At 39.1% G+C, this 14,756-nt stretch overlaps 2 protein-coding genes across 6 annotated transcripts; one reads left to right on the plus strand and one right to left on the minus strand.

The window, feature by feature from the left end:
* Positions 1 to 232: 232 nt before the first annotated feature.
* Positions 233 to 7,803, minus strand: rab5aa (RAB5A, member RAS oncogene family, a). Of its 5 annotated transcripts, none has more exons than XM_069696366.1 (6): positions 7,590 to 7,803; positions 4,076 to 4,294; positions 3,783 to 3,934; positions 3,520 to 3,642; positions 3,194 to 3,287; positions 233 to 2,942 (listed from the first exon to the last, which is right to left on the minus strand). In XM_069696366.1, the coding sequence occupies exons 2-6, from the start codon at positions 4,239 to 4,241 to the stop codon at positions 2,827 to 2,829; spliced, it is 651 nt and encodes a 216-aa protein (XP_069552467.1). In that variant the 5' UTR covers positions 4,242 to 4,294; positions 7,590 to 7,803; the 3' UTR covers positions 233 to 2,826. The 5 variants fall into 5 exon arrangements, with proteins under 5 accessions (XP_069552467.1, XP_069552452.1, XP_069552460.1 ...); XM_069696351.1 differs by having other exon boundaries at positions 4,076 to 4,297; XM_069696359.1 differs by having other exon boundaries at positions 7,551 to 7,803.
* Positions 7,804 to 10,741: 2,938 nt separating this feature from the next.
* On the plus strand, positions 10,742 to 14,756 carry otud6b (OTU deubiquitinase 6B). Its single transcript, XM_069696388.1, has 8 exons — positions 10,742 to 10,995; positions 11,750 to 11,898; positions 12,257 to 12,355; positions 12,556 to 12,756; positions 12,979 to 13,099; positions 13,263 to 13,324; positions 13,624 to 13,730; positions 14,131 to 14,756. The coding sequence occupies exons 1-8, from the start codon at positions 10,926 to 10,928 to the stop codon at positions 14,213 to 14,215; spliced, it is 894 nt and encodes a 297-aa protein (XP_069552489.1). The 5' UTR covers positions 10,742 to 10,925; the 3' UTR covers positions 14,216 to 14,756.

A 14,756-nucleotide genomic window follows, 5' to 3' on the forward strand; every position in this document is an offset into this window, starting at 1 on the left:
GAATTTTCTTCCAGGAATTTTCTCCTGTACAGAATAAGTTAACATATCAGAGGTGATGGGGGTAATAAAAAAAAATAAAAAAGAGAAGAAAAGCTTTAATCACTGTGGAGATGAGAGGTTGTGGTGTGGGGCTGTAAAACTCAGGGTCATAAGAGGTCAAAGAGGACTAGAGATTGAAATAGATGAAGAATAAAAAAAAATGCCACTAAGTCCACGCACACATACACACGGCCTGATTACAATAATAAATGATCAAATTTATTTCAGTATTTATTTGGTCATTACATAACAGTATTGTAAAATGCTTGCATTTAAATGTTTTCGGCTGCAATTAAGTGTCCACGGCAAAAAAAAAAAACCTCATACAATTTACATCCCTATAATGTGTTAATTTTTTTTAAATTCATGAATCACCTTCGTGCCAGCTGATAAGTTTTATACTGTTCCTGCAATATAGTCACAACGTTACTGAGATGTTATGGGGATGGGGAGGGGGGGCAGACAGATGGATGCTTAAACTGTTTCGTATTGTGACTGACTCCTCTGGAGCTTTTCCAACCAGGGCCTCTGAAAGTTCAGGTTTACTATTTGGGAGGAGTACTGGACAAAGGCATCATAGCCTGATACCACAAAACAAAATGCAAAAAAGAGAAATTGTTCAAAAATAGAAACCAAAATATTTGGATATATTTTTGTCTTTTGAGAAAAAGGTACAAGACGGACGACTAAATAAATGCAATTTCATTTTTTTTGTTTTGTTAATAACACTACATACATTTATAAAGACCACCACTGATTATAATTTAACCATTCGTGTGAAAAAAGGAACAGCAAACAAAACTTCAAACCCAGATTGTAGCTGTTTTTTTCCCTGCTAACTGTACAGTTTTTTGTTTTTTTTTATGATTATCTAGACAACTCCCTAGCAAGCATTAGTCCTGTCACTGATAAATTGAAAAAAGGTAGACTACACTGCAACACCCTATTTACAGTATATTATTTATATATTTATATATATTTATATATATATTTATATCACACTGGCTGAAATTATGACAAGATAAATTCATGAGCATCATTAGTGCAAGGCATGAGTAAGACAGACCTGTGAAAAGAGTTACTGACTAGAAGTATTCTCTCTATATATGTATGTGTGTGTGTGCGTGTGTGTCTCTGTATGTAACAATGTGTAGTGGGGCAGGAGGTGGAAAAATAAACAGAAGTGTGTGCTCGACATATGCGTGGATGAGGTGTAACAGACTCTGTGAGTGTGTGCTGATGTACAATGATGTCTAGGTCTGTCAGTGGGTGGGGGAGTAAATGGCATGTGTGTGTTACTGTGCAAATGTGTGTTCAAACAAACACACACATAAATGTGCATGTGAATAAGTCTATGAATGAAATCGGTCACCAGCCAGCCAGCCAGCCCAGGCCCAGTTTGTACATACTGACACACGACTGTGTCTAAAGCACTTCCTAATCAAGAGAGGATGTCAAACAATTATGATTCCAATACAATTATGAAGCAACCTTACATATTGCAACTCCCCACTCACTACCATCACCTCCGCGTTTCACCCAGTGCAAACCCAGCAGCGGTCCAGCAACATTGACACAATGGAAAAAGTAATCGTATTAACGAAATTATCCGAAAGGCAGAAACCCAAGAGACCCCAGTATGACCACAAGGAGATGGTCTGCACAAGATTTATGAAAGGACACTTGGCATGAGGAGACACTGATGTCTACCTCAGAGGCCTCCGTGCCTTGTTGTAGAGAAAGCTGGGGTTTTGTTGTGCTGCATTGGTCCTTGCAGACACTCAAATCACAGAGTAAATACTGTGAAACATTGCACAATGCCACTACGGACAGCTACAAGCAGGCGTGGCCCCAGAATGGAGCCTACAGGTGGTAGAAGAGAATGTACACTAGTGCTACTTTGGGTTTAACGGGGGTAAAGGATATGGATAGCAGTGGGCAGGCAGAGGGAATCATAGAGAGAGAGAGAGAGAGGAACTTTAAAAGGACTATAGTCCACAACTTCTTTCTTTTTTACTTTTAGATAAAAGGGTCTCAGTGAGGAGAGCGAAATAGCTCCTCTCTCTCTCTCTCTCTCTCTCGCTCCACCCTCTGCCTTTCCTCTTTCTCAGATTCACAAAAACACACTCCTCTTCTCTAACAGACTTTTTCTCCGTGCTACTGCAGACGAACAGTTAAAACACAGTTTTTGTTTTTCTATTTCAGGCCATGTAAATATACAGGTATGTGCATCCATAATTCTTACAAAATTATGGTAAATAATAGTTAACACAGTTATCAAAAAAATGAACAAAAACAGAAGACTGGTATTAGAAATGCAGTAGTAAAGTCTTAAGCTATCCCGGAAAAGGGAAGTAATTACTTCCTCTAACTGGGACTCTGAACATTGGAGGGAGGATGATGGAAGGCATGGTGCAATAACGTTTCTAATATCTGCTATCACAGATCTATCAATAATAACTGATAGACGTAACAAGCTGGATAGCAGAAAGTAAGACAGAGTGGTTAGGAGGCTTCACCAGGTAGCAGCAGAACCATAATGGAGGGAAAGAGGTGGGGCCACGAAGAAAGATCAGTGTGATGGTATTGACTTCCCTACTGCAAAAAAAGGGAAAAAAAAAAAAAAAAAAAAAACCGGGGGGGTGAGGGGGCACGGGGCATCTTTTCTTGTTTCAGAGAATGGGTGACACATTGCATTAGTAACTGCAGTTGCATTTGGGGCATTGGCCACATTAGTTACTGCTATACAGGTTGTTTGGGGGGGGGGGGGGGAGGGTGTTCTTCATGTTAGTTACTGCAGCATGGAGCCTTGGCTGGCTGGGCAGCTTCTGTCAGGTCCACTCCCCGGTTCCGCCCACTGTTGGCTCCCGCAGCCTGAGGCTCACTTTTTGGCAATCTCTTTGCTGGAGGGAAAAACAAATAAACCAAAGTAAACAACAATAAAAGAAACTGAAGCTTTTTATGTTCACCACAACATAACGTAGCAGAAGCTACCAATGAAAAAAAGGTCATAACCCAAGTTTGCCCATCGCCATCCAGTTTATCAGATGAAATAGCTCATACAAATATTAATATGATCAATTAATATGACTCTTATTACCAATCCATAAATGCAAAAGCAAAATCTATGAATTTAGTGTTAAAAGTTACCCACCAATAGCCATAAATATCTCATTCACATTCATAGATGTCTTGGCTGACGTCTCCATGAAAAGTAAGCTGTTGTCATCTGCATAGGACTGGGCATCCTGTTAACACAATGTAAACATCACGAGTCATCATTACGCCCCTCGCGCATGTTTGCATTCAGGCACAGGAGAAGCACAATTAGAGTTTATACCAAGTCATGACTGTAAAGATTAATGACGTCATTATTTGTAATGTCTTCTTCTGGCTGTAATCACATTCAACAAAAGCACATTTCTGTTAGAAATCAAACACGATTGACTGACTATTAAGATGCAGTTTGTTTTGTCCGACCTGGAAATCGACAGCCCTCTTGCTGGCTAGGTCAGCCTTGTTGCCCGACAGAGCGATGACTATATTAGGGCTAGCTTGTCTTTGCAGCTCCTTCACCCAGTTCTTTGCCCTTGCAAAGGACTCCTGCAAAGAGAAGAAATTGTGCCACTTGTCAATACACTTACACTTTAACTTCTCGCACGAGTACTCTGACCGCAGACCTGAATACATGCCAGTATCATAAGTACAACTTTCTGGCTATAATGATTGTCTGATAAACATGCCTCGTTTGTGATGTCGTAGACCACAATGGCGGCTTGTGCTCCTCTGTAATACATTGGTGCCAAACTGTGGTAACGCTCCTGACCTGCAGTGTCCCAGATCTCAAACTTCACTGTTGTGTCATCTAGACACACCGTCTGGGTGAGAAAGGCCGCTGCAGGGATACAGGAAGACACGAGGGGTGAGTCAGCACTACATGATCAATATCCACACTAACATCATAGTCTTTACAGTGCCACGTCGAGACGTATGTCAGCTCGTAAGAAGCAGCCCGGTCTGATCAGATGACGCTCACCTCCTATTGTGCTTTCCTGGAATTCATGGAACTGGCCCTTGACGAAGCGAAGCACTAAGCTGGACTTCCCAACAGCTGATTCCCCCAGCAGCACCAGCTTAAACTGACAAATCTTGTTCCCTGCGTTGGGTCCATTGGGCCTTGTAGCTCCTCCTCGATTGGCCATGACCTAATCAGATCCCCTGGTAGCCTGCGTGCTAAACCTCACTATCAGGATTTCTGCTGCAAGAAACAAAACGAGAAATATGACAATCACAGAGTAATAAACACATATTCAATTCTAAAAAGCTTCACAGCTTAGAATAAATGTAACAAAACATATCTGCTTATAAAGAGTTAACACTACAATATAACCACAAAAAAAAAATGCAGGTATTATACCAAACAATAATGTCACACAACGATGTCTACAGCAGCCATTTTGTTTTAAAGCTGTGAGGATTTATTCAAACAAGCTCATTTTTGGTCTCTGTTTTGATACGATAAAGGACTTTACAGGGCTCAAAATAGAACGAAAGATATGACACACGTCTGTGAGACATACAGTATTACTGTGCCAAACGAAGTGGGGGAAAAAATGAAACCTACTGACTGTAATCATGTTGTGTAGGCAGTTAACGTTTTTTTTTTTTTTAAAGCAGATATTGTTTAAAGGCCGTTAGAGATGTAGGACTCGGTCTGCTAACTGTATAAATATCATAAGAACTGGACAAAAGTATCAACACCGATCTACCTTACTTCAATTGAGCAAAATGCAGGTCTGAGCAGTTGAACTTTGTCTTAATGAACACGTTTAGAATTCTGAAAAATAAATGGCGGACAGAAAGAAAAAGCTGCCCTTCTGATGCAGTTTAACAAAACTAGACAAGAGTACAATAGCTATTTATGTCATTTGAAATGTAATGAAGTTATGTATTGATCTTCTATTAAGAATAAAATCATGCAACAAATTGAAAGAACTTTCCAAATTCAAGAACAGTGGCGTAAAACGCCATTAAAGAATTAAATATGAGTAAAATCACAAAGGGAGCTAGACCGATAAACGAGCTAATAGAGCTAAAGAAGGAAAGTAAATGTGGCTCCATTCTCTGTAAGTTATACATTTTGACTTTTGAAATTTGGACCCACCTGTCATAACTGACAACACCAGTCAAGTGCATACTGTATAAAAAAAGTAATGCATCTCTCACTCATATTTCACATGTCAAAGTCAAGCATCAGTAACATCACTTCTGCATGTTGTGCGTTTCACAAGTTTTCTGGAGGCCATTTAAAATAAACAGCGTGTTTCTGCAGCACTTCCACTACAACACTACAGTTTTTGTTACATCCTTATAGTTACTTTTCGCTATTGCAAATCTGAAGAATTTTCCCATTGGAAGCAATAAATTCGTTTTTGAAGTATCATTTCAATTATACATTTAAAATGAACATGTTTAATAAATACTTACAATGTAAACAATCATTTCATTTTGTCTTTAAATTATGACTATAAAAGTCAATTAATTTAGCCAAATGTCTCATTTTTATTTTCAAGTCATTCAAATACAACCAGCTATCATCTCCATATTAAAAGCACAACAAACACACAGAACCTTCCTTTAAATATAATTGTCCACATGTGCCTTTGATTACACTGTTTTTCTTGGATAATAACCTGCAATGAGAGAATTATACCAGTTAACAGTAACAATGTCTTACCAATAGTTTCTTTATGGATGTCACCACCAAAAGAAGCAAAGACAGACCACCACAATCACAGTGACAGAAAGCATAGGTAGGCCTTGTCATGAATCACTGATGTGGTGAAAGATGCGCCCACATTTCTCAAGACTGTCATCACTGCGAGAACCGCTGCATGGATACATACCATGCGTTGCTTACCAACTTATTTAGGAATGAATTGTTCACCAATTTATATAAAACAGATGTTGTTTTGTTGGGAGAGAATCACTGTTTACGTCCAACTTTTAAGGGACAAGTTGTCCTGAGCTTGATTTGTGGAATCTTCTCCCTGAACACAAACATGACTTTCACCCCCCACCACCACCACCACCACCACCACCAAACTCCCTATCGGACTCGCATCAGCTGTCTAATGCATTAAAGTATGATTTATTTATATTTTAACCACACTAGTCCTGTTTTGCTGATATTTGTTCTTAGAAAGGTGTTGCTCTACGGCCGCTATTGCAAACTGCGAGACCCCAGTTTAAAAAGATATTGTTAGGCATTATATGATATAATGAGACGCACAACACCATTCAACATCGGCATCATACTCTCCACCTATTTATTATTTTTTTTTGCAAGTCTGCGGTATAAAATTACGTTAGAATCGAGTGGTGCGGTGCTTATTACATTATGTTCAATAACTACACAATGTGAGCGGATACAGCTGCAATTATATTTCAAACAAGACTGCAGAGACAGACGCGATCGCAGGACGTAAAGGGTTTGGCTTCATTAAAGGTACATCGGTTTTCAATGCATCACGACGTCAATAAAAAATAAAATAAAAAAAAGCTGTTGATTAAATATTAAGACAACAACTAGTGCACAGCTTACTTTTTTTTTTTTTTTTTTCTATGTTTACAAATGAGACAGCTGAAGCAAATATCTGCCAAGCTTACATCCGTGTCCAAATGCATCCAGGAACGGAAATCAAAACTACACTTCAGGTGTTGCAGTGAGGGTGATTACTGAGGTAGGAAGGTCATTTTAAACAACGGAGTCAGACGGGGAAACCTTCAAAAAAAAAAAAAAAAAAAACGAGCAAGAAGAACGAAACTAAACACGAGGAAGTGCAACAAAAACCAGCGTTGACTCGAGGACTCAGGACTGTCAACAAAACACTGCGCACTGCGCGACTGCGACGCTCGCAGCGTTGTTTGGATTTAACTGTCGTTAGTTGACTGTAAACACACCGACTCGTGTTGGCTTCTCTTGTTTTGATATTACAGAGGGACGCCATTTTTAAAATTGTTTTTTTTGTTTTCTCGCTAGTTAGCTTCCAAGCTAACCTTAAGGTAGGCTGGACGTAGAAACGACAGAGGGGGGCGATTAACGACATAAAACACGAGCCGCGGTTTCTGAAACAACGGTATCAAATTAAAAATGCCGGTTTGCGGGTGCTGGCTTTTGCTCGCGTTTCTTTAACAGGGAGTTTCCAGACCCCCTTCAATTAACAAACATTAGCTTGCTAGCATTGTTAGCATTCCACCCACTGACTGGGGATTTTTTTTTTTTCTTTTCTTCAATTTAGCTGGCAGCTAAAGCGCCTTGTCCAAGCTACTTTGACATCACGAGTCACTTTCTACTGGCACCGGATGTTCGCTGAAGAGGGTTTCTATTTAAAAAAAAAAAAAAAAACGCCGAACCGACGGCGTCAGCTTAACGAAGTCGGCGGCGGCGACGACCGAGCTGGCGTCGGTCCGCAAATCACAACGAGTCGAGTCACGTCGAGCACATTTACCTGAAGAGCAGGACGACGTTTGGGACTTTAAATACCAACCGTGGTCGTAGGACGCTTTGGTGAGGTGGTGCTGAGGAAGGAGAGGAGGGGGGGGGGGAGGCCCAAGGGAGGAAAAAAAAAATGAATTTCAACAATCCCGTCACGTCTCCTCCTTTCTTTATTCTCGCTACTTCCCCTCAGAAACCAAAACACAAAACGAGCACTTCCGCTCCTCGCGCGCCACGTCACAACCGCGACGTCTGCGCCCTCGAGACCCGGAGCCGTCCGTCTTGCGTGGCTCCGCTCGAGACGAGCCTCTCGGCTCTTCAAAATACACATGCACAAAAAAAAAAAAAAAGCCCGTTTTGTATCAGAGAATATTTATTTAAAAAAAAAAAAAATAAATACAAATTATAAATGAAATGCGACAATGCAGGCTAACTATCCAGCACTCTACAAACCTCCCACCAAACCGCACACTGAACTGCTCTAGTTCGATGCAGGCTATATATTTATATAATTGATGTACTCCCAGCAGTGTACCACTGTCTTGCTCAGATTTGCAACGAAATGTTTCTCAGCTCACTACAGTACCTTTCATACCTGAATTTGATTACGCTACTTTTAAGTGTAACAATAATCTACCTAATAATGAAATCCGTAAAACATCGACACCCTGTGAACTTGCTTTGTTTAAAAGGGTTTATTATCATGTATAATAACTGTGGTTTGAATATGTTGAAAGCTTTATACGGTGATGATATTGTATTGTTTAATGAGTAGTATATAGCTAATTTCATAAATAAGTAGGCTATAGTCTTAGTATTGCTGGATCTCAGTGCTGCATTCGGCACGGTCGACCATGACATACTACTAGACAGACTAAAAATCTGGGTGGGACTCTCTGGCACAGCACTAAACTGGTTTGAATCCTACTTGAAGAACCAAGAATACTTTGTGTCTGTAGCTAATTACACATCAGAGTGGACTAAAATGACGTGGTGTTCCCCAAGGTTCAATTCTGGGGCCTCTTCTGTTCAACATCTACATGCTTCCACTGGCTCAGATTATAGAAAGAAACAAAGTGTGTTATCATAATTATGCAGACGACACACACATCTACATAACTATATCGCAAGGGGACTATAATACCATACAAGGTTTGGGTAAATGCATTGAACAAATCAACAACTGGATGTGCCAAAATTTTCTTCAATTAAACAAAGATAAAACAGAAGTAATTGTTTTTGGGACAAAGGAAGAACGATTAAAAGTCAGCGCTCAGCTTCAATCACTGATGTTAAAAACCACAAACCAAGCCAGAAATCTATGTGTACTTATGGATTCAGACCTCAATCTGAACAGCCATATCAAGACAATTACAAAATCAGCCTACTATCACCTGAAGAATATATCAAGGATTAGAGGACTTACGTCTCAACCGGATTTGGAAAAACTTGTCCATGCATTCATCTTCAGTAGACTCGACTATTGTAACGGTGTGTTCACAGGTCTCTGTAAAAAGTCAATCAGACAGCTGCAGCTGATTCAGAACGCTGCAGCTCGAGTCCTCACTAAGACCAGGAAAGTGGAAAATCCTGCTGCTGGTTTATAAAGCACTGAATGGTTTTGGGCCAAAATACATTTGTGATTTGCTGCAACCTTATGAACCATCCAGACCCCTCAGGTTGTCAGAGACGAGTCTCCTTTCTGTTCCCAAAGTCAGAACTGAACATGGAGAAGCAGCATTCAGTTTTTCTGCTCCACATATCTGGAACAAACTCCCAGAAAGCTGCAGGTCTGCTGAGACTCTCAGCTGCTTCAAATCAAGATTGAAGACTTTTCTGTTTGCTGCTTCCATTAATTGAACTAGATTCAAGGATGTTGATACATTTCCTGCATTTCTGCATTTTATTATTATATTTTATTTCTTAAACTGCACTGCAACTTCAATTCTATTTTTTAGCTTGTTTAATGTTTTAATGACTGTTTTTAATGTTTCGATCAATGTTCTTAATTGTTTTTAAATTTGCTTTTCCTTTGCCTGATGTTTTGATGCTTTTAATAGTTTTATGTGAAGCACTTTGAATTACCTTGTTGTTGAACTGTGCTATACAAATAAACTCGCCTGCCTATATCTGCCACACTATATATAAAAACATATTTTTATATTTTGTTTTGTATTAAAAGGTACTAAGCAGTTGGGAGACTTTGGGAGACCACTCTGTGATATGTCCTTAAATAGAAATCAATATTTGTGTCTTGACAAGTTGCTGTTGCTGTTTTGTTGGTGTTATTGAAAATAACCAGGCAATTCATGTTTAAAGGGTACATTTTTAACTAATTTCTTGGCTTGTGCCCCATTAAAAGACAAAGACCATAGATTTATTAAAAACAGACCGTTTTATCTGGAAGTGGTTAAGTTATTATGATTTAACAGGAAAAAAAGTTAAAACAAATATTTTTGTAAAAAAAAAAAAAAAAAAAAAAAAGATTTAACAATTTTGTGTCACAGAAATATATTTGTTATCTTTCTCATATCTTCTTATGAACCTTTCATTTTTCTTGCTACTCCTTGGGGTGTCTGTTACAATGGAAACCAAAATAAAAGAGTGATGTAGACTAAGAAAAGAAGAAAGCAAAAAGTTAAACATGGCTTTAGTCTGGAAGTTGAGAAGCAGGACTTGAGGGTCATTGGTTCAATTCAAGATAAGGTAAAAGGTAAAACATCCATGGTTGAAGTGCCTTTGAGAAAAGCACCTATAACTGCCTGGGGCAGCCCTTGGCGTTGTGGCTGTCCGCTGTTCTTGATAGGTTACATCCAGAGGTCAAATTTGTCTGTGTTCCTGTGTGTAAAAAGAAAAAAAAAATAACAACAAAAACATAGTGTGTGTGTACAATAATGGCAAAATAAAATGATTCTTGTACTTCTGTGTATCAAGTCTTCTCATATTCTTAGATTAAATAAATAAGAAAAAAAAGAGATTAGATAACCAAATACAGGTCCTCTGTATGTAGAAGCTAGATGTGTTCTCTCACTGGCCTATTCATCACATGGGTTGAGGAAATATTTATGCAAACGGTAGAGGAGAAAGTAAACTTTACTAAAAATGTAGAACCATAGTACACCACCAGGCCAACAGGGGGCGGTATAGTGAAACTCAGAGTTTAGTCCAGTGAAAAAGAACTAAGCTCCACCACACATCCTCAGCTCTGCCGGATAAGGCCATACCAGCGTGTTTTTTTATTTATTGTGGATTGTGTAGGTTTTTTTTTTTTTTATCTTGTGGCAGCGATGTGCCATATTTTATCACAGTGAAATAATAACACATCCAGCTGTTAGTTTCATGTAGCTTGCAAAGACTCAGTGAACAAAGTGAAGAACCGAATCCAGCCATGGAGGAGGTGGAGACACCAGAGGAGCTACTGGCAAAGCAGCACCGCAAGGAGAAGAAGGACCTGCAGGGTAGCTGGCTTTAAATGTTCACATTTGTGATGTACCACTTAACCTTTGCTCTCAGTTAGTCTGCATGTTCAGGAGTTGTTTTTATTTCGTGGAGTTTATATTTATATTTACATTATTATTCACTATAGCATCTAGCAAATGTCCTACAGGTAGCGAGATACTGTTATTTTACAGGAGACAGCTCTGAGAAAACCATCCTGAGGTGACTGCTGGTCCAAATCAGCTGTGCGTTTTCCACTAAAAGCTCACAGTAATTGCAGGCTTAGAGTAAAGTTTACCCAAAATTACAGAGGCTCAGTTTCATAGATCACTACTGTACTCTGATCAGTCATGTCAAAAATAATCCATCAGCTGTTAAATACAAAATGCTATATTATGTGCTAAAGGAGACGGGTTCGGACCAGGAGAGAAATAGGGTTTAAAACCCTTATTCATGCACTGTGATGCGATGCAAAGAATGGTATAATGCTGTAACTAATGAAGAGGAGTGCAGCAGCCCGTTTCTGCCACACGAGATTTGTGTTTTAAATAAAGGATGTTTATTTAAATCTCTTCTCATCAAAAAGCGACTTTTGAGATATTACTAATGCTGTCTTTGAGTTCATTTGTATTCATATTGGCACTTTCTTTCCCTTCTCATTTCTTCTTATGTGTAACTTTTTCTAACCAATATCAGCACCACCTGAGAGCTGTATTCTGTTTGTAAGTATTTTGTTTTTGTCAGACGATCAGATTTTTGTGCTTTCCGTTTCAGCTAAAATCCAAAGCCTGAAAAATGCCGTCCCCAAAAATGACAAGAAAAGGAGGAAACAGCTGACAGAGGAGATCGCCAAACTAGAAGCAGATCTTAGTCAGAAACACGAGGATGAACTCGGGCAGCTTGAATCCACAAGTGACACAAAGGTAACTGCATTCAGATGATGATGATAAACATTTCTAAAACATGCTTTCATTTTGTCATTATGGGTTATTGAGTTTAGATTGATGGTAAAAATGCCAATTTAACTGATTTGAAATTTAATCTACAACACGATAAAGTGTGAAGGGATCTGAATACTTCATAAAGCAACAGTATTATTAGGATTTCACTTTATCACGACCTCCTTTCAATATCTTCACTCGTCTAATTTGCAACAGTAGCGTGCTGCTATTTTTAAACACGGGCAAGAAGATAGAGTCACATACAGGAACTCCAGTCTCTGTATTATATCACCTTCAGTTTGCAACATCAACATTGCTACTACTTACTCAATGTTACAAGGTGGAGGAGGTGATAGATGGAGTGGAGACCATGAAGGTGGAAGGTGGAGAAGAAGAAGAGGTCAAACAGCCTCGAGTAACCAAGGCCCAGAAGAGAAGGGTGAGAGACTGCTGTGTAACCGTCACATGTTTACATAGCCAACGTACAATGGAAGAAGCACACGTCAAGAGTCTAGCGCCCTTATTTACTTCAATTCTTATTCACTAAATATAACATTTTAAATAATATACAGCCGGCATACATTGAATATAATCATTAGTTATGCTGATTAGGTATGTTTTATTAAAATGATCCTCCAGGAAAAGAAGGCTGCCGAGGAGAGGGAGAGGGAGAACAGGATAGCAGAGGCGGAGGTGCTGAACCTGGAGGGCGTGAGGCACCAGGAGGGTCTGAAGCTGGCTCAGAAACTCGCCCAGAAAAAGCTTCAGATCAAGGAGATCTCCTCCGATGGCCACTGCATGTACCGCGCCATCGAAGATCAGCTGGCACAGCGATCAACGGTACATATTGTTATAGGAGTATGATAGCTGTAGCTATAGTTTTAATACCTAATCAAATAAATGTACACATTGGAACCTGCGCTGTTTGGACGACCAACCGTCGCTCCTGGAGAAAATGACACAATGCTGCTCTGACAAATTTTAAATCAAGTTTAAACATGTTTTATTCGTAAAGTTTACACAAAGAGATCACATATTGTCCTGTGTTCTGCTCTGTTTTAGCCCGGGTCAACCACGAGTGTGAAGGAACTCCGGTCACGCACTGCTGAGCACATGAGAAACCACGCGGATGACTTCCTGCCTTTTCTTACCAACCCCAGCACTGGTGACATGTACACGACAGGTAAGGCTGCCTTTGTTTTGGTTGTTTTGTTGTCATAGGTGTTATTGAAGGGTGAACAGGTAACTAAATTGTCATACCCTATGTCATATGTTATTGGAGTTGGGCTTTACTTATCATATAGATTTTTGTGTGTGTATTTTTTTGTTTTGTTTTTTGCTTCCAGATGAGTTTGAGAAGTACTGCAGTGATGTGGAGCGCACAGCTGCCTGGGGTGGGCAACTGGAAGTGAGTCCCTGTTAAATTCTTGTCATCATGCATTGTGATGTACAACCATGTTTCTGAAAAAGTTGGGATGCTGTTTAAAATGGAAATAAAAACAGAATGCAATGTTTTGCAAATCCTGTAAACCCATGTTTAATTGCAAATAGACAAGATATCAAATGTTGAAACAAAGAAATTTTATTGTTTTATAAAAAATAAAAAAAATATATGCTTATTTTGAATTTCATGCCAGCAACAGATTTGGGGTTGTATTTTAATGTACTCTTCAAGAATTATATTTTTTTCCTTTTTCAATTTTACAGCTTCGAGCTTTGACTCAAGTTCTTCATTTACCAATAGAAGTTATTCAGGCTGACTCTGCTGCGATAAAAATTGGGGAGGAATATGACAGTGAACCCATCACTCTTGTGTAAGAACATTTTTACATATTTTTATATTTGTTTTTGTTTCAAGTATCAATGGCATGCTTGTTAAAACATAAAATCTATCAGTGAAAATGTACAAGATCCATAAATATTGTTGTAAACGTTTTACATTCTTATTAGACTGTGTGATTGCATTTAGACACACTCAAGCCAGGCCATTAATGGCAGCTTTTGACTTTGTTTAAATGTTAAACGTAAGAATGTAAAATAAGCATTTATGAAAATCTCAACAAAAAGACTTTTCTCTTAGAGCATACTGTTGCTGTTCAACATTTAATTGTCAACTTAAGGATTTGACATTTCAAACATATACTATAGTTACTCACATTACCTCATCTAACTGCAGGTTAATGCAAAACATTTTTTTTTTCTCGTTGCTTGCAGCTACATGCGTCATGCCTTTGGTCTCGGAGAGCACTACAATACTGTGGAGCGCCTAAAGGACCCAGTCAGTGCAGAGGACAGCTGAGAGACAGCTCTTGGTGTGACATAAACCAGTGTGAGAGTGTTCAAGCCTCTTAACACAAAGGACCCTTAAATACCAACATATTTGGAGGGCGAGCCCGTCTCTGAAACATTGCTCAGCCAAGTGTAACAGTGAATGCTGCTGTTTTCCGAATGGGTGAAACGTGGAGTTGTTGCTGTTTTGAAGTCAAAAGAAAAGATCCGGTTAAGTGTAATCGAACAGAATTCCTCTCTTCTGAAAACAGTATCATGATGAAAAATAGCATAGGAAGGAAATTGATGTGTTCGTGATTTTACATTGGATACCCTTGGGCTAACCTGATGACCCCTGGGGTTCTCTGTAGCCTATTTTGAGGAGTAGGGGTGTAAGACCTACTTTTTAAACAACACTTGGGCAGCAGAGGAAGTAAGAGCTGTTGATCGTGGATGTCACCCAATCAAAGTTCGACAGAGTCACTCAGTGGTTGTTGAGCTTTTGCAGTATTCTTGGAATAAATTGAACTGTTCAACTTGTAAATTATATCAATGTCACATAAATGCATCAA

This window comes from Brachyistius frenatus, unplaced genomic scaffold (assembly GCF_029030835.1).
Source record: "Brachyistius frenatus isolate BFR_SWC_R1_liver_20210118 unplaced genomic scaffold, ASM2903083v1 Contig_2, whole genome shotgun sequence".
Taxonomy (NCBI): Eukaryota; Metazoa; Chordata; class Actinopteri; family Embiotocidae; genus Brachyistius; species Brachyistius frenatus.